Source organism: Necator americanus, chromosome I (assembly GCF_031761385.1).
Source record: "Necator americanus strain Aroian chromosome I, whole genome shotgun sequence".
Classification (NCBI taxonomy): Eukaryota; Metazoa; Nematoda; class Chromadorea; order Rhabditida; family Ancylostomatidae; genus Necator; species Necator americanus.
In genome coordinates this window covers 2,161,657-2,188,004 of record NC_087371.1, presented here as the reverse complement: position 1 = coordinate 2,188,004, position 26,348 = coordinate 2,161,657, and the positions used below count along the sequence as shown (strand labels likewise).

Genomic DNA, 26,348 nt, shown 5'->3' with positions numbered 1-26,348 from the left:
GCGCATACGTAACGCGTCATTAAGCGTTTCGGAAGAAAATTCGATCGCTGAGTTCATTTCCCACGTACTTTTCCGTGGCAATTGGGTGGCAACTGGGCGCGATTGCGCCCGTAGCCGTGATCCACATCTTTACTTCTATCTTTTCGTGGCGAGATCCCAACTTCGTAATATGTCAGGTTTAGGAACTTCTAGGAAATTTCATGGCAATGCGTTGAAGCGTGAGTAATGTCAGTTTTCGTTAATTATCTGCACTTCCATGCGAAGCTAATCAACGGACATTCGGACGTATCCAGATGCGAATGTGATTTAGTGGAATAAATAGTGAGAAGGGATTTTTGAGGGATTTTCTAGTCCTCATACGATCGATTCCTATTTCTTGAACACGAGACAGAATTGGAGTTTGAAGGAAAAGATTTCATGGAATTTCCTTAATCATGTGAGGAGCTTTTTTTTTCGATGATGATTTTGGAAAGTTGCTAGAAATAGAGAAAGAAAAAATCGGAAGTAAATCTTTAGATTTTTTTGATTGGATGATCTTTGAAATCAGTAATTTTTCAACTAATTACTGCATAAAGGCGAATATGGTGCAGTCGGTAACAGGTTCCACTGGGTCTGGCCGATCGATACATGGTTCAAAACATCCCTGATGCCAACCAAGCCCAACTAAGAGGGGGGGGGGGATGAGTTGGTATCAGATTTGTCGGAAAGGATAAAAACATTAACTTGATAGAAAAATAAATAAATTGTGTGATAATGATGTAATAATATTTTTTGACCTCGTACCGATTCTGAATTAAAGTGCAATATGATGGTGCATCCCAAGCGGATTGTTTGACACCAGGCAGACACCCTATCCTTTATCCTATACTACACAAAACGAAATCTGACGTCGACATAAACTTTTGCTAAAATTTAATGAAATCGCAAATTCGCATGAATGCGGTCACAAGAAGATGAATATCTAATTAGGTTTGTGTGCAGCTGCCTACTTCAGACTTTCTAAAAATGCACTATTTGTTATTCCCGATTGTCCGTACATGTGTTGGTTGCACTATTTTTTTATCTGTTTGGACTTCAACGAGGATTAGGGCGGGTGTGGCGCAGCAGGTTAGACGTCCGTTGTAGCCACACGATCGAGGGTTCGAAACCACCGTAGTCCAAGCCAACCTTTTCATTCTTCCGGGGTCGATTGATTAGTACCAGACTCGTCCCCAAGGATAAAAACACTGACTTGATCATCGGCTGGCTCCCGTAAGTCATTGTATAGGCCAGTTACGCGTTCGTAAACCTCAAACGATTCTGAAGGAGGTGGAAGTGAACCTGGGGGCGCATCCCAAACGGATTGGTTGACGCCAGACACTTGATCCTTTATCTTTTGATGTGACAGATGTCTTCACTATCTAAGCTTGCTTCAACTTCAGCAATCAATGGCCGTTCGCAGTAGAACGATGTGACGAGTGGTGATGGGGATAGTAATTCTAAATAAATACTTGAACTTTGTTTTCGTTTGCCCATTTGGTCATCTGTTCTTATAATGATCGAGAATCATAACACAATGTTGTCTACATTGAATTGCTCTACAATTTATTCTTTCGTTGAACAACTTTGTGAAATTGTTCTGTTCATGTCGTCCTTATGCCGTGGATGCATTCTCATAAATGCGCTCGCCTGGGAACACACGACTGCAATAAAATTATAAATAGTATTGAAGTTGGCGCATTTTTCTCCAACAATCGATGCACCAACCTGTTATATAAGCATAGAACTGAAGTCAATCGTCCTTTCTTATAGAGTTGGCAACCAACCCTCGTAACTTTGGAAGACGCGATCTGAAGAATTCTTTTTATTCACGAGCAGTCTCCTTTATGCAATTACTTCACTCACCTGTGCGAAAGGTTGACCGTTGTATATATGCTTGAGAAGTACTGTGTTATTTTCTGACGGCTCAATGTATTTCGCTTGTTCCCACCATCTATTAAACGATGTAAGGAAGTCTTTTACAGGTTGCGGGGGTGGATTACAGCCCTTTCTGATTAATAGACTTGCTTATGTTACATGGACCGAACATTCGTTGGAAAACGAAACATGTACCCGACGACAACGTCATCGTTGGCTCCCAATCCATAAAGGAAATTGACGTCTATGAAATCTTTGCATCTCCTCCTAGCCTCCTGCTCCAATCCGCAGTCATATTCCTGCCAAATTCAAGGATGTAATTTGGAATAGATAAAAGTCGTATGTTACGTACCAAGTCAGGCAATTTCATAGCTGCAGGCAACTTCCCTTTGCTGCCCTCTACTTCTCCCTTTTCGGCTTTCCTACGATGCTCGTTATGGGTTTCAATTATTCGTTTTCTTACGTCAACTGTAAGGTCACCACCGCACTCCATGTCTGAAATCAGCGGCATAGCTGTTAAGTACGATGATAGTTTTTCATTCAAGTGTAAAGGGAATTTTACCTGCAGATGATGTGCTCATCCAAAGAAATAGAATCTGAAAAAAGAATTTCTGGACTCTAAAGGGTTCTATGGAAGGTGAGTAATGAAGCATGAGCTGTGAGCGTAGAAAATCCAACTTACAGGAATGATGAATTTCATGGTGCTGTTAGGACGACTTGTGTGGTCCCGATTGCTTGTGACTCTCCTGGTGCTCACGTCTCTTTTAAACTATTCTACCTGCTACGTTTGTGGTGATTGAACAACTGATTACTGTATTGGAACAAAGCCGAAAGAACTTGCTGGAAGCTATTTAAACATTTTTTCTGGATTTATGCCCTTACTCTGATTAAAGCTTCTACTGTGCACACAGGATTATTCAGACCGTTTCTGTATCGTCACGAGTGATGAAAGCAGGATGATCCATAAATGACTTACAAGCCATGAAGCGATAGCTGCAGCCATTTGAAATCTGTTTCGTTTCTACAAATTAGTGTCTTTTTAATGGTATTCATAATTGTGTACTACTTTTTGAGCAGAACCAAGATTATTATTGATCTTTATTCTGGCTAACGTTTCGGCGTCGTCGCCTTCTTCAGAGCCTGGAAAAATCAAAGACACGTGTAATCTACTCCCTCAAACTCTCTAATTAATTTGATTTAATAACAACTATTTATTAAATAGAGCGGGTATGGCGCAATCGGCTAGAGGTCCGTTGCAGCTACACGGTCGAGGGTTCGAAACCGCCCTGGTGCAAACCAAGCCTTTCATACCTCCGGGGTCGATAAATGGGTGCCAGACTTGTCTGGGAGGATAAAAACACTGACTTGGCACATCGGCTAGCCCCGCAAGTCATTATATAGGTCAACACGCGTTCCAAAACCTCAACGATTACGAATTCCTGTAAAACGCGTTGGCGCATCACGAGTGGATTGATACGCCAGCAACTTTACCCTTTTTATCCTTTTTAAGGAGGATTTAATCGGGATTCAATAAGGATGACTGTCTGTTTTTGCGTGGATATAGGGAAAAGATTTCAAAATATAAAAGATAATTGCCGAAGTATCGCTTTCCGCTGGTTTTTTCCCCCTGAATTATTGTTTTTGCCGCTTCCTACGGGTGCAGGTTTCATTCCCCTACAAGAAGTTCATCGTCATTTCGCAGCACATCCGATGTTCTCAAGGATCTGTCCTCGACGAAGGCGTGCACGGCGGGCGTTAAAGTAGGAGGATACGAGTAATCAAATTCAATCACCGAACATAACATGAGATTGATATGCATACGAAGTGAGTATGCGAAGTAGAAAAAAAAGTGTCCTCGTGACTCCTTCAATCCTGTCTAGTTTTTTTTTCCCACATTCCTCTTTCCTTTCGCGGGATATTTTGATCACTAGAAATTTCTCTGTTTCTTTTTTGAGAGTTTTTTTTGTGGTGGATGGAGGGCAGAAATAAGTTGGTAAAATAAAATAAATAAAATATAAATAAATACTGCTTAAATACTTTTACTTAATAACAATAATAGTTTGTCTTCTTTCTTTTGAGGATAATTTCTTTTGAGAAGGGCAGGGATAGTTTTGTAAAATACTCTCAAATAATATTTCTACAAAAAAATTATGGATTAAAATTGGTTTTAAAATTTGTAGGAAAAAATGTGGATAAGTTTTTTTTTTCACGTAGCACATAGTAATACTTTTTTTAATGGAGAAACTATCCAGTTCTTGTATTTTTTGGTGTTCAAAAAGTTGGTGTATAAAAAAAGACCTGGCCAGATTTTCAGAGACATACGGAAATTTTCGAAAATTTTTGCCAGATCCTTCGAAACACAGGATGGTTAGGCGTGGATTACTACCAAGTTTTCTGGAAATCATAATATAATTTCTTCCAGGAGTTTTGTGTTTTGTTTGTAAATTGCATAAACGATGGAATTTGTAGAAAAGTGATGAATAGTCGATAGTCTCAGAAATGATTTGGTTAGTCGCTTTCAACAAGAATGTTCGAGTATTCGAATATTCGAATATTCAACCGGAATCCCTTCGGCTGTCAACACCTAGTTTCTTCTAGTCATGCGTTCAATTTTCGCTCTTAATAAAACGCCCTTTTCGTTCACTTACAGCATCAAGACGCATTTTAAGAATATTGCGTGACATTCATTTGAAATCCCTGAAAAAAAAGAGGAAGAGATTTGACTGAAAAAAACGAGCAGGCGGGCTTCTTCACGTCATTATGACGTGTAGGGATTCTTTTTGTTGTTGTTGTTATCAAATCCTGAAAACCTCACCGTACGAGGAAAGGGCGATGTTCTTTGTTGAATGATGTTTTCGTTGTTTTCGTTGACTCCGGTTAAAGTACACAGCACTTTAATGGAAATTTTGTAAAAGATTTCTGGAAAAAGTTCATTAGTCTCCCATAGAAGTACTTTTTTTTAAAACTGTGATGCTATGTGTTCACCGTAGACTGCCTTAAGAACGTAAAGACAGAACTGCGGGAAAAATTAATTATTTTTTTCATTTATTTTTTGTTTCTGACTATTCGTAGAATGATGGATGTGAGGGCAATGAGTGATTAATTCTCACACACTTGGTACCTTAGAACGTTGGGATAATTAATTAGTCGGGGAATGTGTCGTACGAATGGATTCCAAGGGGGAAGAGGGAAAGGGGAATGGAAATTAGATCTGTCATAGAAATCATAGAAACGAGAAATTAAAAAAAAATCTAATTACAGTTGATCCAGTTTCAAATAACACGTAAGTTTAACTGATCTGCAACATAATTTTCCAGCAGATCCTCCATAAAATTTCAGCACTACAAGTGAATATAAAGTAAATTTCAAATAAAAAATTATAATTAAACTAATTTAAAAAAAAACTTTAAAAAATTTAAAAAATTTTCTAAAAATAAACTAATAACGAAACTAAAAGCTATAAATATATAAATAGGTATAAAATAGAATATTAAAGTGATAAAAAAGTTAATTAAAAAATAAATTAATAATTAGTAATTAATCAACAATAAATCTAACCAACAATAATAATAAATTAATAATAAGTAAAAAAAAGAAAATGATAAAAAAGGCATAAGCGTTGGTCATTATCAAAAATTGGTTAGAAAAATCTGTAAAAGTTGAGATTGTCAAAAGTACTTTTTTTTAAACTGAGTATACCTCGTAAATATCCTTTTTGTCAACATCATGCTCCTGCCCATGGAAAAAAAGCCCCTGTCGTCTGCCTTATAAGCGTTCATAGAAAGAAGGATAAGTAGAAATCGAAAGATGAATCCTAGAAATTTCTCGAAAGAAAAAATTCTTCAAACCACTTTGTACAATGTTAATTTCTACGCTGAAATAGTTTTTTTTTTGTTGACAGGAACGGTACTAAGAATTGAAAAAGAATTAAAAGAAATTTAAGAATTTTAAGAATTTAAGCAATAAAAATTCTTCTATTTTTTGTTACAAGAACAGTGAAAAAGAAAATGAAGTTCTCTGTTGTCCATAATTTTTGTAGGACGCCCATCTACCATCTTTGTTTACCTGAAAGTTTAGATTAGGTGTAATTTAATCATAGAGAAGGCAACAATTGCTGGCTTTTATTTTTGCTTTTGTTTTCGTTCATTTTACGTATTTTTTTTTATTTTTTTTTTCAAATTTTATTTCTTAGTAGTCTATTTCAAAAAAAAACTTAAAAAAAAACTTGTTAGTTCTATTAGAATAACGGAAAATCCCGTAATTCTCATTCTACTCTTTTCTCGTTGCTGGATTTTCTATTGTTTATTTGTATTTATTCCTTGCCTCTTATTCTGGGCACGCCTTTGAGCGTAATAAGTAAATAAAAACTAAATAAATAAATTCTAGAATAGAAACTCATGAATCGCATAATGGAATGCACTGTGGCGCTTCTTTTTCTGGATTTGTAGGATTTCATGCTTTCTTGAAGCCTGACCTCCATAATTCCCCCTTTTCTTCGGAGTATATCTTCTGGATTGTGTTGTTGTTCGAACTTTCACCGCGGACATTTTTCCTCTACTCGTTCTTTCAAGCACTTCTGCTGCTCTCGTCGCTTTTATTGAATTATGGTGAGAGGGTCAGGAAAGATGATGATCGAGAGGAACATCAGCATCCGTGCTCATGCTCATCGTGTAGCGGGAAAGAGCTACTTACACGGTAATAGATCCCTCAGGGCATGTAGAAGAGCTGTGGGAGGGGGGGGGGGGGGGAATTTTTGTGATCCATAGCGCATAGAATGAACATCTTCGTTCGTCGTAAGTGCCTATCAAAACCGGCGCTTCGCAGATTTTCCAGAAGAAATTACCGTATTCATCTGGGATAGTGCATAGAAAATTACATCAACATATTGACTTAAAAACAATTCAGACGTTATCCTCTTTTTTGTGATCCTCCTTTTTTGTACCCGATCAATTGAATAGGCGTAATTTTGTTGGTGGAAACTAGTTGCCTCATTTGTGAAGAATTTTTCTTTTTTTTTCTTGGTCTTTGAATTGGATGTCTATTAGGGAAGAAGATATACAGATTGCTCTAAGCACCGTATTCGTACCTCGACATCCAGATCACCCAGGCTAAGAACTAATGTCGCCTTATCAGGTATTTCTACGAGAAATTTAGATACCGTATACTTATTAAGATATTTACCAAATTAATATTGTTTGTGCAAGGTAAATGAGAACGTAATTCCCCCCTCTCTCTCTAAAAAAAAAGAAAAAAAAACAGAAAAAATGATTGCGTAACCTTTGGAAACCCTTGGTAGGCATACATTTTCCTTTACCTAATAACTATAAGCTGTACAAAAATAACTGCATCAGAAAATCGGGAAATTACTTTGTATTAAATTAAAATTTATATCATTGAAGAAAGAAAGGAAAAAAATTGATAGCCTCGATTTTGCTATCTTTCCAGCAGAGATTATCCCTCAGGAAAGTAGAATATGAAATAAAACAAACAAAAATTACCGTATTCATCTAGCACGAGATCCCTGGATTACTCGCGGAATTTTCTGAAATTTTATTTGAGGATTTTCTATAATTGTGCTTGGTAACATTTAAGGCTATCGATCATCGCACTATCGATCCGTTTGTCGAAAATTTCCTGAGATTTCTATTCTTTATTCTTCCAAAAACGAGGTCTCGAAATTTTATTTGCTCAGTAAATCCAAATGTTATGGGAGTTGAGTCAAACAACATGAGAGAAGCAGTAAGAAAATACCAGGAAGCTGCACAGTTTTTTTTATTTTCCATGAAAAATTAAGTGATTTTGCTGCGAATCCACGATAATAATGGTCCTTTTCTTACCGATTCCGCTACAACCGCCCCTATACGTTTATGCAAGAATTTTTTCCAGAGATATTCTCGAAAAATCTACTTACTCCGTTCACGTGGACTCCGTTCAACTAAAAATTCTTGAGAATTAAAAATTGTTAGAATCGTTAAATAAAAATTATTTTTAAGCTAACGTTAGCATTAATAAGAACGGGTTGTGAACGAATAGAAATACATAATAAAATAAAAAATAAAAATAAAACACACAATAAAATAGAAAATAAATCTGTACACAAATCGATCTACACTGATTTTTTTTCATATGAGTTCTATTCTATAGTATAGTATTCGATTAAACAAACTTGAATTTTTTTTCTTTATTTTTTCTCATTTCCCTCAATATTATTCTTTTCTTTTTGCGATGTGAGAAAAGCAAACTGCACAGGTGAACGATTATGCGCACTTTACACTTTTTCATAAATTATGAATGCACTTTTTCAGTTGAAATATTCTTTGTTTCTCACAATGACACTCTTTTTCAATTTTCCAGAAACACCCACCCAATATCTTGTGTTGTTCACTAAAAAAAAACTCATTGTGCGACTGCTCAGAATTTTTCTTGGAGTTCTGAGAAAATAATAGAAATCAAGAAAAAAGGAGATAAAAACTGACAAATAGAAAATGGAATAAAAAATAAATGATAAAAAGATAACGAATAATAAATAATAAATAAAATAATAAACAAAATATATAAATTAATTAATTAATTAATAAAAAAATAAATAAATAAAATGATAATAAAAAATAAATAAATAGAATAAAAAAAAAGAGGATGTTAAGGAATAATGAAGAAATGTTGCGATTAGAAATGTAGAATTAGAAGAAATGAATGGATAAATATCAAGGTTCCTTGTTCTTTCTTTTCTTAATTTTTAATTTCGTCCTCTCCTTTTCCTTTCTTTCTTGCTTTTTTTCTTTTTTTTTTGCTTAACTTTTTCCTGGATTTTATGAGCCTCTAATGGATTTTTGCTTCAATAAATCTTTATCCTATTTTTTCAAGGGAAAATATCTATATTTCTCCTCTCTTCTACTACAATATCGAAATATTTTCAGCATTTTCTCTTTCCTATCGGGTATAAGAGGTGTTCAATTCAATAATATCCATGTGATATTGCTCTATTCTTATCCAGACGAGCTCCGCTAGCTATAGTCGAGCAGGTGTTCTCGGGGAAAGTGACGAGCGACGAGTGCCCTTCGGCATTGTCCTCATGTTCCCCACGCATTTTACTCCACACTCACACTCACACATTTCTCAGCTGTGTTTACAACTTTCAATCACCTAGTATTCATCCATTCTCACCTCGAAAAACTCCCTCTATCCACGTTCTCATCGATCCGTTGCAGGAATTCCTGGAAACATTCCTTCCCACTATCATTTAATCCAATGAGAAAATATCTCTAATAGCGTGGTATTCGCGTTTTTTTTTTGTCGCGCAATTTTTTCTCCATACTTCTCTCATTATTCGTGGAACCTCTAGAAATTCCTAGAACGATATTATTAATGCCTCAAAAAATTATTTTAAAAATATCGGAATTTTTCAAAAGTTAATTTCCCTTTTCCTATCCGTAAATTTGTTGTTTAAGTGAGGAAATTGTTGAAATTTCTCTCTGTTCTACGTTGAATGTATCATTAGCGATTATTATTTGGTTTGTACGTTGACGATACGTTAGGATACGGTATGTTCCAGAATATTCCTAATTTTCAAATCGTCGCCAACCCATTTGCTATGACCCTAATCATGGATGAAAATGGATCTCAAAGCGCTGATCCGCCGAAACGAAGAGGTGCTGCACCGGGACTCGTGAAAAAATACTCTTCTTTGCAGGTGCGTATTTTTTCCGCTCTATAATTGGTGAAAACAGGAGGAATCCGACATTTCATGGATGTGTTTGGGAAATTGGGAAAAAATATTTAAAGTGAGCCTCTTAAATAAATGATAAATTTTAATTTTTTTATTAAGTCGAAAAGATATTTAAAGTACGTCTCTTGCCAAATAGATTCTTTTTTTGATTTTTTTCCTGTTTTCTTCTTTTTTCCACTTGCCTAAAACGTAGCGTAAGTCCTTGATTTCGGATACTGAAAAGTGCCGTTAATCTCCTTCGACTTTATCCATATTATTTATTTTTATCATATTATATTTTAGGTTATACTTGTCATCTTTTAAAATTATATTTACTATATTATTATTTATAATATTTATTTATTTAAAATAGTCTGTTTGATCTCCCATCCTATCGGTCATCCGGAAGGATTTTCTTTGGTCCTAAAATTGTTTCTTTTCTTCTTGGTTAATTCCTTTAACCAGAATTATTCTACAGTATCCTACAGTAAACAAAAGGCTATTTATTGTTTCAACCGCTATTGTTTCTAACTGCTTGTTAAGATTGAAATTGGCTGCTGCTACCCTCCTAGAAGAGGGTAATTTTCTGAGTACCACTCGCGTATCCTACTGATTCATGGAAAATGTTGATTGTAGCTTTTCAAAAGTAGTAATTACGTCCACACCTATTATTTGGCCGCGTGCGTCATTCTGCCATAAGTTACAATAGAAAAAAACATATTATGAAAAAAAAGAAGAAAAATCTTCGGGGAATTATAGCTCTCAGCCATAGAATTTTAGTGAAATGAGAAAGTAGGAACAAAGCAAAGAAAAAAATCTCTAACTAATTACTGTAGTTGCTATGGCAATAGTATGTGAGGGAATCCACGAAAAAAGTAAGCAACGTAGTAGCAAAATCCACGAAAATCGTATTTACGTTATCGTTTAGTCCTAAAGATCGAATTACAGTATGTAAGAGTTTCTCTTCAAGACTACAGAGCTGGCTGGAATTCTACTATTTCCTGGGGTTTTTCTTGGGTTTATTGGGTATTGGTTTTAATTGTTTTTTTTTGCAGTTTTTTTTGTTCCTTGAGGTAGTGGTTAGTCGTACTGGAATTTTACTATTTCCTGGGTTTCTAATGGAGTTTCATCGCTCAATTTCTACTTTTCTTTTCTATTTTTTTCGCGGTATATTTTTGTTCCACGAGGTATGTACATAGTGGTTAGTCCTTTCAAGGATAGTTAAAATGTTGTTGAGATCTTTTCCGGAAAGATCCGTTCCTTCATCCGTTCGTCTACTATATAACTAGTTCGGAACCCCTAACGAGACGCGTTCGTTCCGGGATTACGTCAGTTATTCAGTGCCTGCAGGCTCTTGTTCTGCTATAGTGTTCCGGATTTGAAAGAAATTTTTTTTGTGGATTATTCTCAACTTTTACAACAGGGGAATGACCTGAAAATTCATTTGGAAATTTTTTAGAGAAAAATTACTTCTGTTCCATAAATTTTAAGAAGTATGAGGGTTGACCCTGTCCTTTCTTCCTTTCCTTCGTGGATGGGAAACCTCAGAGTGTTCTCAAAAAATACTCACCCGTATAATAATATCTAGAATCTTTTGCAGTGATTTATTTACTTCCAAAAATGCAAATCAATAATTCAATAAACTATTTTCTACCGTACTTACTCTCTCAAAAACCTTATTCGGTGGGCGATAAGATGCAAATTCCTTCCGGTCATGTATGTAATGAGTGTTAAGCGCGGGGCGGAGGGCGGGGGTGGTTCAAATCCCGCCCAACACCTCGGATTTTACCTAGAGCAGCTACTCGATCAGTTGGATAAGAGAAGACCTTATCTTAAGCGAGATGCTAGTCGATCACTTACAGGTCTCACATTATCCTGTACTATTGTTTTCGAATACGGATACTGAGGAGGAGCCGCCGAGTGTTGTATGGAAGACAAGGTACGTCCTTCATTTAGTTCTTTTATTTTTGTTCTCTGGAATTTTCTTCAAGATCCGGTCCGTATTTCTTTTTTTCCAATATGTCTATCTGTTTTTCGCAGCTGATTCGGGCTTCTTTTTCTTTCTCTGTCTTCTTCTACACCCATCTTTTTGTGTTTTTATTTAGTTATCCGGTTGTTCGCCCATTCATTCATTCATTCATTCATTCATTCATTCTTTCATTCTTTCATTCATTTATTCATTCATCATTCATTCATCATTCATTAATCATTCACTCATTCATTCATTCACCCTTTTCATCTGTTCGTCTCTTCGCTCATTTTTTTCTTTCTTCCTTCCTCTCTCTCTTATTTTCATTCTTTCACTCACTCATTCGTTTCATTCATTTTCGCTCATTCATCACTAGTTCACTCAGTCATTCATTCGTTCATTCATTTATTCATTCATTCATTCGTTCACTCATTCATTCATTCATTCATAGATTTCTTTCTCTCTTCGTTTCATTCTTTGATTCACTCACTCATTCATCCGTTCATCCAATTCATTCGTACATTTCGTCCTCTCACTTGTTCATTCATTCATTCATTCATTCGTTCACTCATTCATTCATTTGTAGATTCACTCCTTCAATCGATCATATCTTTTCCATTCGATTATGAATCTCGTAACGAAACAAAGCAGCAAAGAGTTCGATTTCTGATTTCCAACGAGATTTCTCCATGTTTTCGAGGAAATTTCCCTTAAACAAGGATTTGCAATACACAAACTTTTGTTTCCACTGTTCTACCAATGCTTTGAGCTCCTTGACTGATTTCTGTCACTTTTCAGAACTTTTAGAACTTTAAGTGTTTTAAGTGTTTACGTTTCTAATAAGAGTTGAAAGATTTTTTTTTTCGAAGGATCATTCGAATCTAAGATTCCTGAATTTGTTAGAGAAATATTTCGACGCAGTTACTAGTTGTCGCTAGTAACTGCGTCGAAATATTTCTCCTTTTTTTTACCGCAAAAACTTCCAACAACGTTTAAGCGAATAATGCGTGTTTTTTTTCTTATAAAAAAAATTTCCAGCCATAATTGAAGTAGAAATTTTTCAAGATGATGATAGAAGCATCATTTGAAGATATTTCTTGGGCGGAAAACAAATGGTTTCCTTGCGAATCCATGATTAAATGGAGCCTAATCAGCTTCATGAATGTTCTTTTGGAACCTCTGGATTTGAATATTCTTTGTCTTGGATCAAGAATGGTGTTCCGTCAAGAAATTAGGGCACTGCAGAAAAAATCTTTATATGGCCATTGCCGATTGTTCACCGGTTTTCTTACGGCTCATATATGACTATGCGGCGTTGAATGTGTGGTGGTCGTAAATTCTCGTCAAACTGGGTGTTTTCGGTGGAAATCTCCGCTTCTCATATTTCTCGGCCCAAGTAGGAGATTTGGTGGCCGCGGCAGGTGGTCATTAGGAGTTCGCCAGGAAGGTGTACCACCGCACTCGATTGTGCTTCAATGTCCAGTCGTAGCGGCTGGCTGATCCCGAGAATTTCTCGCGTCCTTTTTTTTCTGAGGTCGAGACTTTTAAAATTTTAATTCAATTCCTAATTTTTTTTCTCAAAATATATTCATTGGTAGAAACTTTCTCAGTTTTCCTACAATTACAATTACAAATTAATTCAAGTGTAGACAGTGTATAAACAAATGTTTTTTTTAATTTTTATATAAAAGAAAACTATTAGAAATGTAAACAATTCAACAACGACAACAACAAATTTTCCTACAGTTCGCTTAACTTCAAAAAAAAACAAATTCGCTTAATAATAGAAATTAATTAAAATGTAGAAACAGTATAAATAAATGTTTTCTAATTTTTATACAAATGAAAACTATTAGAAGTGTAAAAAAGAAATTCTCCTACAATTCGCTTAATAGTAACAATTAATTAAAGTGTAGACACAGTATAAACAAATATTTCCTAATTTTTATGAAAAAAGACTATTAGAAAACTTAGACAGAAGTATGGTGAGGTTTTTCTTTTTTTCTCACGAAAACTTTCGAAATTGGTATAAGCAGGAATTTTTGTGAATGAAAAGAATGAAAGTGGATTTTTATGTCCTGCAGAAGTGACGGATTGAAAGTGGATTTTTATGCGGCCTGCGGCCAATTCCTGGACTGTTGCCAAGAGCGTGGATCGAATTTTCTTGATTGTGAAAATCGCTTTGTGTCTGCCTTTGTTGATTTCGGTGACTAAATCCGCAAATTCCTTGTTGTCGCAGGAGATTCACGTTGAGGGAATAGCATTCATGCGATCAAACCCACCCATCCAACCCCCGTCTGGGTCCAGAATTTATGGTCCGTCGCTGAATTTTTCCTTTAAAAAATTACATGAGATACATTTGCAAATTTAAAACACGAATATTGGAAAAAATCTTATCAAAAAATCCGAACTGGTGGACTTCACCAGCAGAATATGCTTTTTTCTAGCAATTTCTGTTTAGGATCTTTCCAGACAGATTTTTTTTACCCGGGAGTAACTATAGTGGGTTCGGAGGTATTTTTAACCGATGACTATCGTATTTCCGTATTATGATCGTGTCCCAACCGACTTCGGTTACACTCTGAAGCAGTCGAAAATATTGGAAAGGACACAGCGGCTCTTTTTTGTCCTCTATAGTATTTCATCAAACGTTTTTCCCAGTTAACGATCACAGCTCCAAGGTTTAGGTGAAATTAGTTGAAATTCCAGCGCTAAATTCGTTTCGTTCGAGAATTTTCCATTTAGTCATCGACTAATTTAATGTATTCCGGTGAAATGGTGCACGTTGTTGAATTTGCAGCGTGAATATCGATGACAAGATGGATGTTCTCTGGAGGAATGGAGGAAAAAAAAGCACTTTTAGCAGCGTTGAATTCATCGGAATCGTTGATGAGGGGCTGTTTTTGAAAATTCAGAATTTAAGGGGTGATTAAGAACGTGACGAGACCAGCGTCTCTATTATTTCTCCCAGATTAGTGGTGAAAAAGTGTGTCAGGTGAGAAATTTTAGAAAAAATCACAACACAAAAGTAAAAATGTGGATGTTTATACTTTTGCGCCGCGATTTTACGGTGCTCTACCGAGGTATGGCCTGTTCTGTTGCATTAAAGGCAGCGTCTCGCAAGAATCTGACGATATTGAGATTTTTCATACAATTTTTTTTACAAGGTTTAGCAGAAAACCTACATATCAGAAAAAAATCACTGCGAGGTCCCTGAGGTAGATAGAGGGATGCTGTTCATTTTTTCTAGGTACGGTACGTAATACCGTGGATCTGGTGACCATTGATCATCATGCCTTAATCGGATGAGTGTCGAGGTCTGCAGCGGCGTTCGGGTTTTCTTTTTCCCGAAAATGACGAATCTGTAACGGTGACGCAGCGAGCGTTTCGCACGCGGTTCGTTTTACGCGCTGATGAAAGTGTTCCAAAGCTAAAAACGATTTTGCTGTTCGTTCAAAAAGTAAGGGCGACAGGATTTGCACTGAAGAGAAAGTGACCTGGATGTCATCCCGAAGAGACCGGGGCCCCCGTGAGAATACCCGGAAAGATCTTGTCCCTTACAGTTCCGTTTCTTTTTTTTTGTGAACAGCGCTCTTTAATGATTTAAATCTCCTCGAATTTTTTCTTTGGGAGTACCTCAAGACCGGCAATGTTTTTAAACATCGTCCTCGATCCTTTGATCAACTAAAGGAGTCCGTTTAACAAGAAATTGTAGGAATTTCGCTCGACATCTTAGTAAGAGAGATGAAAAACTTCCGAAAACGGCTTTAAATGTTTATCGGCGTCAAAGTCAGCATTTGAACGACATAATTTCCAAAATAGAAATTGAAAAAAGTCCTGTAGTCAAGGAATGAAAAAAACATTTTTATGTATTTCCCTGTACTTTTTATTGTCCTTTCGACAACACCTCCTTCTCTTCTCAGTTTCTGTTCCAGAAATTTCTCCATATTTCCCTCTTCTTTGCCGACAAGAAAAAAAGGAAAGTTTCACGTTTGATAAGTTACTACATAGATGTCCTCTTTGGATCGCAGTCTTTTTTCCCTTTTTTTCTTCCTTTCTTCCGTCTTTCTTTCTTTCTCTCCTTCTTGTCAAATTTAGTCTGTTGCCTGCATGAGCGCTTTGTGTTTTGACACTGCTTCTCAGCAGATTGACGAGAGAATTTGGCGGATAATTGCTGTTTACTTACTTCACGCCTTGGTAAGTGTTTTCATTAGATGCACGGGAAATTGACGCTTGAAATATAAAAAAAATAAACTTAGTCATATGGACACATATTACTGATCGTAGCGCTTGTTTTGTTTTTTCCCGTTTTTCTTTCCTTTTAAGGTGGGAAATTTTGTAAAGTTCAATGTTTCCTACGTTGTCAAAGTGTCCCTAAAGAAAAAAAATCGATATAAACAAAATAATCATACGGTAATATATCGATATATGTTTTAGTGTTGTACCAATGTGGGTTTGGTGACCTTTAATTCCGGATCCGATGTCCCGACGGCCTCATCTTTATCAAAACCCTGGAAATGGTTTAAGGTTCTTTTTTTGAGGCTATCCGTACCCCATTTGAATCAAATGCAAGAAGAACGATGTTGTAAAGAAATGCGAGCAGCATCAGGTGTCGTTGGTTTTTTCCCCAGTAATTCATTGTTAGTCACTTGGACTCTTCACGTTGACCGCTTCTTCCTATTCAACTCTGGAACTGAATCGTCCGTGATGGTTTTTACGAACTCAAATTCAAATTGTAAACAAACAAATGATAAATATATACATTTCTTAGTGAAAAAAAATCAGGAATATTGTTATTGAAGTTTATGTGCTTTTTGAAATTACTAAATCGCCCCTTGTTTACTGTTCGCGCGACTTATCCCTGCTTATTCATAATTTTACTCTTTTCTCCTTGCTGGTTTTCCATTGTTTATTTGTATTTATTCCTTGCTACTTACTCTGGCACGCCTTTGAGCGTAATAAATAAATAAATAAATAAATAAATAAATAAATAAATAAATAAATATTGGCTCGTTCTTCGTAGAAAACTTCTTCTTCTGACTCAGTCGCAGCCAAAACTCTCCATAGCTTAGGTCGAAACATAATTTTTAATTAAATTAGTTTAAATTATTAATTACTTTAATTTAAAAGGTAATTGAAAAAAATTGACTGAAAAGTAAGTAGTAAATGAAATAAGTAAAATAAGAATAGGATAAATAAAAAATAGTAAAATATAAATAAAATAAAATAATAAATAACTACTAAGTAAAATTTGACTTAGTTTTTATCTAGAACTTATTTCATCCTGATCAATAGTTGATCCCCTTAGAATAAATTAAGAAAAATTTAATCTGAAGTTAGAAGCAACATTTACAAATGTACAGTAGCGGCAAAGACCCACATGTGAGCTAATTTAAACTCTTTATAAAAAAAAGTTGTAAATTTAACATTGATTTCCGTTCGAATTTGAACTAAGTGATGCTAAATCAAAAGACGTTTGTCATTGAGAATCTACTACAACGGGAAAAAAAATCCCAGAAAAGATTGCTGGGAGAAAAATGCGGATTCCATGTGTAAGGAGTGGCAGGAACTGTTTTTTTCGTGCTGTGCGAAATAGTGGTTAACGTCACGACGGTATGTTAACGGAAGAAGCAGTGGATACGGTACGTACACGTGTACTGAACAGGAACAGTAGAGAGAAAAATTTATTGCATAAATTTTCACATGAAGAGGAAATGAAGAGCAATCCTTGAGGAGCTATTTTATCTACGTTTTATGCACGAATTTCCCAGTCGAGCTATGGAATCACAAAAAGCGTGTCGGGACCCATCAATAATTTCAAAATCTCCGAAACAAAGGCATATAAGGCGCTTATTCTTTCACACTGACTCAAGTGTCAACAAAATAAACTTTATTTTTTTATATATTGTATTGTATTGTGATATTGTATTTATTTTTTATTTATCTTTATTTAGTTTTATTATTTATTATTTTACTGATTTATTATTGTTTTATTATTGTATAGAATTTATTGAGGTTAAGTAATAGATTTTTAATAACTAGATAGATACAGTAATCGTGGTAGTTCTCAGAAAAAAAGGGAAAAAAAAATTTTTTTTTCGTTTGTTTTCCCCGTTTTCGATCTTCGTTTTTTATCACGCGCATCCCCTTCCTTTTTTCCTTTTTTTCTTCATAATTCAGTTCATTTTTTTTTTTTTGCAAATAACTGAACATCAATCGATTCTCAATGAAGAGATATAATCCTTAGACTTATTTTGAACTCTAATAAATTTCTACAAAAGCACTTATTTTTTTCTACTAAATTACCAGCAGCTGCAAGTTGATGCAATAGGTTCGAAGGTAATTGCGTCTCGAGGAAATGATGACATTTTTTGCATGGAAAATGCGAGAAAAATGCAAGAAAAATGAAGCTGTAGTTAAATATTTGTAAAATAAACGTTACCATGAACACTTTTCACCTCGTTCATATGTGTATTTGAGAATTTGAAGATATTTACAACTTGGCTGATTTGACACATTTCAAATTAATTGAAAAACCCTTTTTTTTTTCTTTCCAAAAAAGATTTCTTGCGCGATTCCATCAGAGAACTATTTATTTTCGGCATCATTTCGATTTTTAAGCTACTTTTTTGAAAAATATGTGACTTTCCTAGGAGTAAACACACAACTTCGCTATTTTTTTATATATTTATATTTTTATAATTTTTTTCTATCTTTTTATCTTTTTACTGGAATTTTTAGTAGCTCACGGTGACCCGGTTCTGAAAGGTTCAGTCCAGAAACTTGGCACTTTTCCCAGCGTAGATAACAATTGTGGTTGGAGCCAGCGTTGAAATGAGCGTTTATACATGTGCGGAAGAAAAATCGCTCGCTTCTTTTTTTCAATGAAAATAATCGATGTACAGCGCTGTTAGCACAAAGTATAAAAGATTTTCGTAGAACTTTTCTATTAGTCATAAGATTACAACATCCAATACCTACCTAAAGGCGCGCGAACATTTTCAGCACATGTTTTTGGCGGGCGGGCGAGCGGGCGCGAAGCGTTTCCGACAATCCATGCACTTTATCATTCCTACACCACATGTTATCGCCGTCTCCATAGAGTCTCCTAACTCGAGATCAAATGCACTTTTCCGTTTCTTCTCAGCAAAAATATTGACGCCGCTACTGTCAACGATTTTTATTTCAGTCGCTTGGAATTTATTGCAGGTTTAAGAAAAAAGTCAATGTTTCATTGTCTGGATGACATTCGTTTCTGGAAAAATAACGAAACGGCCGCTCACTCTTCTCACGAAACGAAGGTCAGAGTGCCTGGTTAGCTACTGAATTTGGACAATAACGCTTTATTCTGTCGTAAACCATCTTCTAATATTATACTATATTTTATTTTATATATATACACATATATACTATATTTTATTTATTATGCTATATTTATTTTTTACTATATTTTTAATGTTTATTTATTTATTTATTCTATTCATTTCTGCAGAGCAGGCACTGCGCGAGTTGTACACAAAAGGGAACTTACTTACTTACATCTATATTTATATTTTTATATTTTATTTTACTTTTTTTCCAATTTTGTCACTGAATTCGAAAGTTAGAAATCAATCAATTTTCACATTTTCTCTTCGCCTGGCACCTCATTTTCTTTTCGGTAATTTACCCAGATGTTCATATTGTATCATTAGAACATCGTGTGTTTCTCAGCTCAGCAGCTGCTGCTTCATGCGATTTTCGTGCTGGCCACTGATCCTCATTGATTTGGATCGGTTAATCGTGAATAAATGAATAATTCACATATTTTTTTCCTTGCAGCAGGTTTCATAAGTTTTAACTTTTTCATGAGTTCTAGAAATGGTGATGAATCGAAGAAGGATAGAAGGGTTTGTATATGTTGGCCCCTATCGTGGACTGTGTGGCCCTATTCCCTGCCTTGCCAGGAGTCCTTATATCTCCTGGATACTCTTTACATCCTGCAGAGACTGAAAATATAGTAGGAGAAGGGTGATCCCGTCCATTTCTTCCTAATTGTCGTAGAAAAAACGGCTCGAAAGACACAGCTTCGAGCGTCCCGGCGCGCTATTTTCTACAAGGAGTTCGATTGGAGCGCGCCAGTCCAATGCACGCGTCGCATCTTCCGGGCCGTTTTTTAACGGCAATTAGGAAGAAATGGACGGAATCACACATCACTTTCCATAATCTACAATCCTGTATACGAATACTCCACATGAAATCCGTACCACCTCAGATTCGTGTGGGTGAATGGCTCTAAGCCCCTTAGGTTGCGCATTGACCCGTTAACCTCACTTGAGCCCGAGGAGAAGGAGACTCATTACATATGTTTTTCTTCCACACGATTGCTTTATCTTCTTGATCATTTAGATCACCGATATTTTTGTGAAACGTTCTCGCAGAAATTGTACGAAGATATTCCTAGGCGTCTCGGTCCCTTTAGGGTCCCGCATTGGCCATGAATGAATACCCTCCTTTTTAATAGTTATTTACGAGGTGCCTCCCGAGAACACTACGTTGGGAAATTCCTGGTGTCCTTCCGTGGTGTCCTAAGATAGAATATTTTAAAAAAAAACTTTTCTTTGAGAAAAAATAAACCATTGGCTGGCAATGATCCGGTATTTGCCTCCACAGGTGAAGCCGGACACCCGAGGTTGTTATAATCCTTTATTCCTGGCTGACGTTTTGGCTAGGTCCACCTCTTCAGGACCTAGAAGAGTGAAGTTGATGGTGATTTATCCGGTCAAAGTCCCTATCCAAATTCAACACAGAAAATCCTTAGCCTTTTTCAAGACCATCTATATGATAATATCCAGAAATGTTTGTCGAAAGGAGTTTCATGTTCACAAATTTTCAAGGAACCCCTTTGGAAGTGAAAAATTGGTGAGATCGATTTCGATACGTGATTCCATCCGGTCTATGGTCCAATCTTCCATGCGGAAGAAGTTAATCTATTTCTTCTAACATCAATATGGATAATCCGGAAATATCAATTTCCCTTTTCATTTTGTTCTATGAAATACATTTTTTGGTGGAGAGGTTGGAGGACCACAATTCCTAATGTGAATAATCGTTCCGATTTGTTTATTTCTCTATTTTTTTTATTTTGTTTTATTTATTTTGTTTATTTTATGCTTTGGGATTTTGATGACAGCAAGGACCATGTGTCCTTGCGGGAACAGTTCGAAGTACAGCATTCTCCGAGTATCCCAGAAAAATGAGGTCATCTCTTCTTTCCTGAAGCGATTGGGTCAGAGTGATGGATGACAAAGTTCTAGTGGTGTCCTGCGATGAGGAGAGGAGAGGGGGAGGAGGGGCGAGGAAAACCTTTCTCCTTAACCTGGTAAAATTTTTTTCCCTGTTACGAATACTATTACTTCTCATTATTTCCAGTTCATTACGCACCTATACCCATTCATTCCATAATAAACTCAGAAAATCGTAAAAAACTTTCTTCTGATTTTTAATCATGGAAATATCGGTTTTTTTTACTGCAATATGTAATACAATCCTATTCTACGCGCATAAATGTTACAATGTAATTTAAAGAAAATTTTTTTAAAGATTTCAGCTTTTGTTTCGCCCCACAATTCGATTTAATATTGTTTTGTTCCTATTATTTTCACCTAAATTTTATTAGATTTCTTATTTTATCAATTAGTTTTTTTATTATCACACGATCTGACATATAAAATTGAAAAACTGATACCGGGAAAATCCAAGAAATTTTCTTAGTGGGGACTTTACTTTGATTTTATTTGACTTTGATTTCATAATTAAAAATGCTTATCTCGGAAATTCTAGTCATTTTTTGGATACCAAAGCAATTCTTCTACAAATTTTTTCTCTGCACTATTTTTTGTTTTTTTTTTGTTTGTTTTAAGGTTTTAAATAATAATATTCCCTCAAAGCTTTTGAAGCTCCCGCACTGACTCCTCGTAGATTCTGCAAAGTTGCCGTTGGGATTGGGTTCACAGCTCGCGAAAAACTCAAATTAATTGTTTTCCAATATCGGAAACCACGCGGAAAATCCTATAACTTTTTTGCGGAGAGGCAGGAAATTTCTTCCATTTTTCGTTTAAATCTAGTTTCCTCTCCTACTTTCTGCTTTCCTTTAAACACTATTGACTTGATTGATTCTTTAAATTTTTATAAATACTTATTCCTACCTCTTTTTCTCGTAACGTTCTATTCTGAATTAATGAATATTAAGGATAGAAAGAATTAATATGGTTCAAATTGTGGTAAAGATTGAACAGCAGAAATGAGGGCGAGGTTTTTTTTTATTGTCACATGATTTGACATATAAAACTTGAAAAATTTTAAATAAAAAATTAATTTTGAAAAATAGATAATGCCGGGAAAATCCAAGAAATTTTTTTATTGGGGACTACTTTCTTTCAAAGGAGTTTTAAAAGTTCTCCCACCTCATATTTTGTTTGAAAAATAATTGCCTGGGTAGAATTGCAGTCAATTGAGGACCTTGTTAATTTTTTACGACGTAAGATCCGATCCGATCCGGGTTCGTCATCGCTTCCCATAGGAGTCTGAAGAGGATCAGAAAATGTCAAGGAGAGGAGAGCCACTGATTACTGGATTTGCTAAACCTCACCTTATTTTACTTTTTCCAGAGATAATTTTTTTAAGAGATAATGTTTTCCCTCAAACGATATCTTGTATAATTATATTATATATAGTATATAATGATCTCTTCCTCTTCTTCAACATATCCACGATTTCTGAGGGCTCTTCTTTTTCCGTTCATCCGATTTTCTTATTTTTGACTTAAATTTGCTGGTTGCTGGGAAGTCGTAAAAAATTTGGTTACATCAAATTCAATGGATCCGGAACCAATTCGCCCATATGATTTTGTTCGATTTTTTCTCCAAATCTTTTTTTCCTGCAATTTCTATCACGATTGGTATTCAGGATTCCATAACTTCCTCCTACATATTTTGCACATGCGTAAAGAATCGGTTGAGGTTTTGTTTTATGTTAAAATTGTTAAAAATATTTTTTAAAATTTTTTGTTCTAGTGGAGATTTTTTTTCCATTGTGGAGATTTTTTATTCTTGTGGAAAATCGTTATCTAACAAAAAAAAAAGTTCTTGACGAAAAAAATGGTAAAATTCCAAAAATTATTCGTGAGTTTTACTGGAAAAGTACAACGATGAAGTCGTGCCCAGTAGAATGGTAGAAATTTCCACGCGGACCCATTAATTAGATTAGAGTCGAGAAAATCATCTAATTTTTTTTATCTTTTATTTTTTTCCTGGAACAAATTTCCGTTCAGTCTTTCATCATCGCTTTCTTACTTGATATCGATCTCATTATTTAGATTTTTCACCGATACCTCAGAGTGACATTGTCGTTTCCTCTGAGGGAAAATAATAAACGAAAGATATATGAGGGTAGAAAAATTGGATTCCGAAGAATTGCTATCATTCTTTTTTTTTCTCCTTAAGGAAATGCGATTAAGAAGTGCTGAACACCTCATTTCCATTGGATCCGTACTTCATTTCCATTTCTTTTCCTTTCACGGACATACAGGACTGACAGATACATCATGGCTCTTCCTAAGACAAAAAAAGACGTTTTTCCCGAATTTTCATTACAACCTTTTCCTGACCCTAAAATCATCACTTCATCTTAAAGTGTCAGCTGATCGATTGAAGGTGGAATTTTTCTCATTTATTTTTTTTTTCGTAAGAAAAATTAGCTCCAACTGACGCTGCGTGGTGTCGATTTTGCAACTGTCACCTCCTCCATTCAATGGCATTAATCATCCAGCTTTCCTAATCCATAATTTTCTTGAAGAACTGGTTTTTCTTCCATGAAAAGAAGCAGTAGTGACTTTGTGGAGCGTTTTTTCCGTTTCATCGGAAAATCTGAAACAAACACGATCTATAAGGATTATAGGCATGATCCCAAACTCTACAGTTAAGCAGTTAAAGAAAAATGTTTCAATAATTATAAATAAATATAATAAATGTAATAAATAATGGTTTTTTAAACAATTTTTGATCAATTTTAATAATTTTAATCTTAATTTAATAACTTTAATTTTAATAAATAATGGTAAAGTTTTTTTAAAAGTAATGTATAAATAGTATGTGAAAAAAGGTCAAGAAAGGAAGATTTTGTAAACAAATTGCACCAGGGATGAATTCTACAAGCTGTTATTTTTTTTACTTCAGTATTTTTAAGCCCGTCATCCCGTGTTTCTGGATTGGTTCCCACCAGATAACTTCAACGTTTCATTTTGTTTCACTGATTGTTCCATGAATTTTTTTTCAGAAATTTTCAGTGAAAAACTTGAAAACCTGAAAAAAAAAGAGAATTTCTTGCGATAATTTTTGAAAATCCAAGTTGCTGAGTTTCTCTTCGTTACTTTTCTGTCATCCTTCATTTGATCGTTTGCACAATGAATTTTTTTCTCAGAGAAAAGTACAGATTGAACTGAAAAGCCGATTTGATCAAATTGAGCGGAAACGAGTGCAATTTAGTGGCAATTCATGAAAATTGTTTCCGTTCTAAACATGTTTTGAAAATGAATGATTGAGGAATGGATGAAATCGGTACTTAGAATTCTTTGCCTTTCCCTCTTTACTTCTTTGCTTTTTTTCAGATTTTCGCCTTTTTTTTTGCTTTTTTTTGAACCCAGACTTAGAAAACCAACTGGAAATTCGTTCTATGAAGAACTTTTTCTTGTCGACCCTCTCCTGTAGTGCCTACCATATTTTTTTTTGGGCAACAGATCCCAACACGCTTCGTTGTGGAAAAAATGGAAAAATAGATATGTCGGAACGTAATGTACAAAAAACTTTTACTTACACTTAAACTTAAACTTTTACTTACTTAAACTTTACAATACAAAAATTTTATAATTTCCGCAGGACCTTTTCTTTTCCTTTTTCTTTTTTTCATTCCTTTTTCTGACTCTATGTGAAAAGTTCTCTTTTTTTTCTGAAAGATTTCCATATATACTGAACTTTTACCTCCCAGAGATACGTGAACACAATGTGGATGGATTTTTTTATGTATGTATCTATTTAAAAATTTCCCACCCAACTAATAGAAAATTCTCAGCAATAAAACAAAAGTCGTTCGTTTTTTCCAGGAATTTCCACGCTACCACTATCGCCGTAATTTTCTCTGCTGTTTTTTTCCCTTGGAAAAATTCGAATCTTATGAATATGTGATTGTTCGAATGAGAATGGGGAAAATTCCCATATTTTTTTCGATATTTCGAGAATACTCAAAGGGAAACTGGCTTACTTGAAATGACTGACCACTTGAGAGATACGGTACAGTGTATACGGTAGGACCAGAGTCGACCAATTTTCTCTCTTTCTTTGTCCCTTGGACCCTGGATGAGACCGGGAAATTTTTCCGAAATAATTATAAATTGTTTATTCAGGGAAGCTCTACATGACATTAACTAAGCGAGAGATCCTTGAAGATCCGTGAAATCTAAGAGGGATTTGGACCGAATAGCTTTTTTTCTAATTTAAAAAATTTACTAAATTTAAAATCAAATTTTTCATTTGTTTTTTCGAAAAAAAATAGTAGGAAAGGAACTAAATCGACTGGATCTTGGTATAGTCGAAGAAAATGAGGAATATTAACTCTTGCTGCTACCTAAAATAAAACTAAGTATTATACTATTATAATAAAAAATAGTAAAAGATAAATCACATAAAATCTCTAAAATAAATAAAGAAACTACTAGGAGAAAATTCCTTATCTTTTTTTCCTGTTATTTTTCTGAGCGGAGTTCGTATTTATCCTTTCCTTAGCACAAGTCAAGCACTTTTGTAGGTTCGAATTATCCTGGAAAGAATCAGGAAAAAAGGCAGAGAAAGCAGGAAAGCCTTGGCCAATGGCGATTCTATTGCTTTTCTTTAATTTTCCAGCAATTTCCCCTTTTCTATTTTGTGGAGTTTTTTTGATTTGTCTGGAATTCTCAGCTGAATAGAAAATCTCATGTTTTTTGGTTCCGAATGCATTTATCGATGAAGTGACAGATTTCTCAGAGGAATAATTGTCAAATCGTGTTTTTATGTAAACATAGCTGTACTAGTGAGAGGTTCTCGTTGTGATGGATCGAATTTCTGCTTTTTTGTTGAGGACGTCCTATGGACCGGCGGGCGGGTGTATGAAATTGACTCGGAGCCGTACTATCATTTCTTCAGGAGTATTGTACGTCATCTGTTCGAGAGAGTTTCTTCACAGCCCGTGGCAAAATCTCTGAGCTACAGTAATCTCCACACACAGTTATATACGTGTTATTTTCCTATCCATTTTGTGATTTTTTTAGATTTATGGCAATTTCTTCGGAGTGATGACCAATTATTCAAGTAACGTTTTGTTAATCTTTCAAGCTACGCTGAACGAAGAGCATTTCAGGAATTTTTCCTGGCTATTTATCTATTTTTTTCTCTAATCGATCCTCTATCGGAAACAAAAATATTGTTTTTGAATTTTACTTTATTTTTCATGAAATCCCTGTAAATGTTTCTTTTTTTACTTGAAAATCGTAGCTTTGCTGAAAGTGGTGCTTCCATAGGGTAATAATAATAATGGTAATAATAATAATAATAATAATAATAATAATAATAATAATAATAATAAGTGAACTGATTCTAACAAGGATTATAAAAATAATTGGTCCCACAACAACCTTACCCGTACCTTGTTAGAACCAAGTGAAAATATTGATATAAATCAAAATTGATTAATCTGCTATGTTTTTTGATT

General features: G+C 35.0%; 2 protein-coding genes across 5 annotated transcripts in view; one reads left to right on the top strand and one right to left on the bottom strand.

The window, feature by feature from the left end:
• Nucleotides 1–1,633: 1,633 nt before the first annotated feature.
• On the bottom strand, nucleotides 1,634–2,477 carry RB195_004237 (uncharacterized protein; the record flags this gene model as incomplete). 2 transcript variants are annotated; one of them, XM_064181084.1, is made up of 6 exons in its annotated part: nucleotides 1,634–1,682; nucleotides 1,747–1,829; nucleotides 1,885–2,029; nucleotides 2,092–2,195; nucleotides 2,249–2,391; nucleotides 2,459–2,477. In XM_064181084.1, 6 exons carry the CDS (start codon nucleotides 2,475–2,477, stop codon nucleotides 1,634–1,636), a joined length of 543 nt encoding a protein of 180 aa, XP_064033263.1. The 2 variants fall into 2 exon arrangements, with proteins under 2 accessions (XP_064033263.1, XP_064033264.1); XM_064181085.1 differs by lacking the exon at nucleotides 2,459–2,477 and having other exon boundaries at nucleotides 2,249–2,389.
• Nucleotides 2,478–9,439: 6,962 nt separating this feature from the next.
• The window catches only part of RB195_004236 (uncharacterized protein), a gene marked incomplete at both ends in the record, with an annotated part of 89,314 nt that continues 72,405 nt past the window's right edge, over nucleotides 9,440–26,348 (top strand). For all 3 annotated transcript variants that reach the window (XM_064181068.1, XM_064181069.1, XM_064181067.1), the window contains 2 exons: nucleotides 9,440–9,586; nucleotides 11,464–11,540. In XM_064181068.1, the coding sequence (XP_064033259.1) occupies nucleotides 9,440–9,586; nucleotides 11,464–11,540 (224 nt within the window). The remainder of the gene's footprint in view (nucleotides 9,587–11,463; nucleotides 11,541–26,348) is intronic.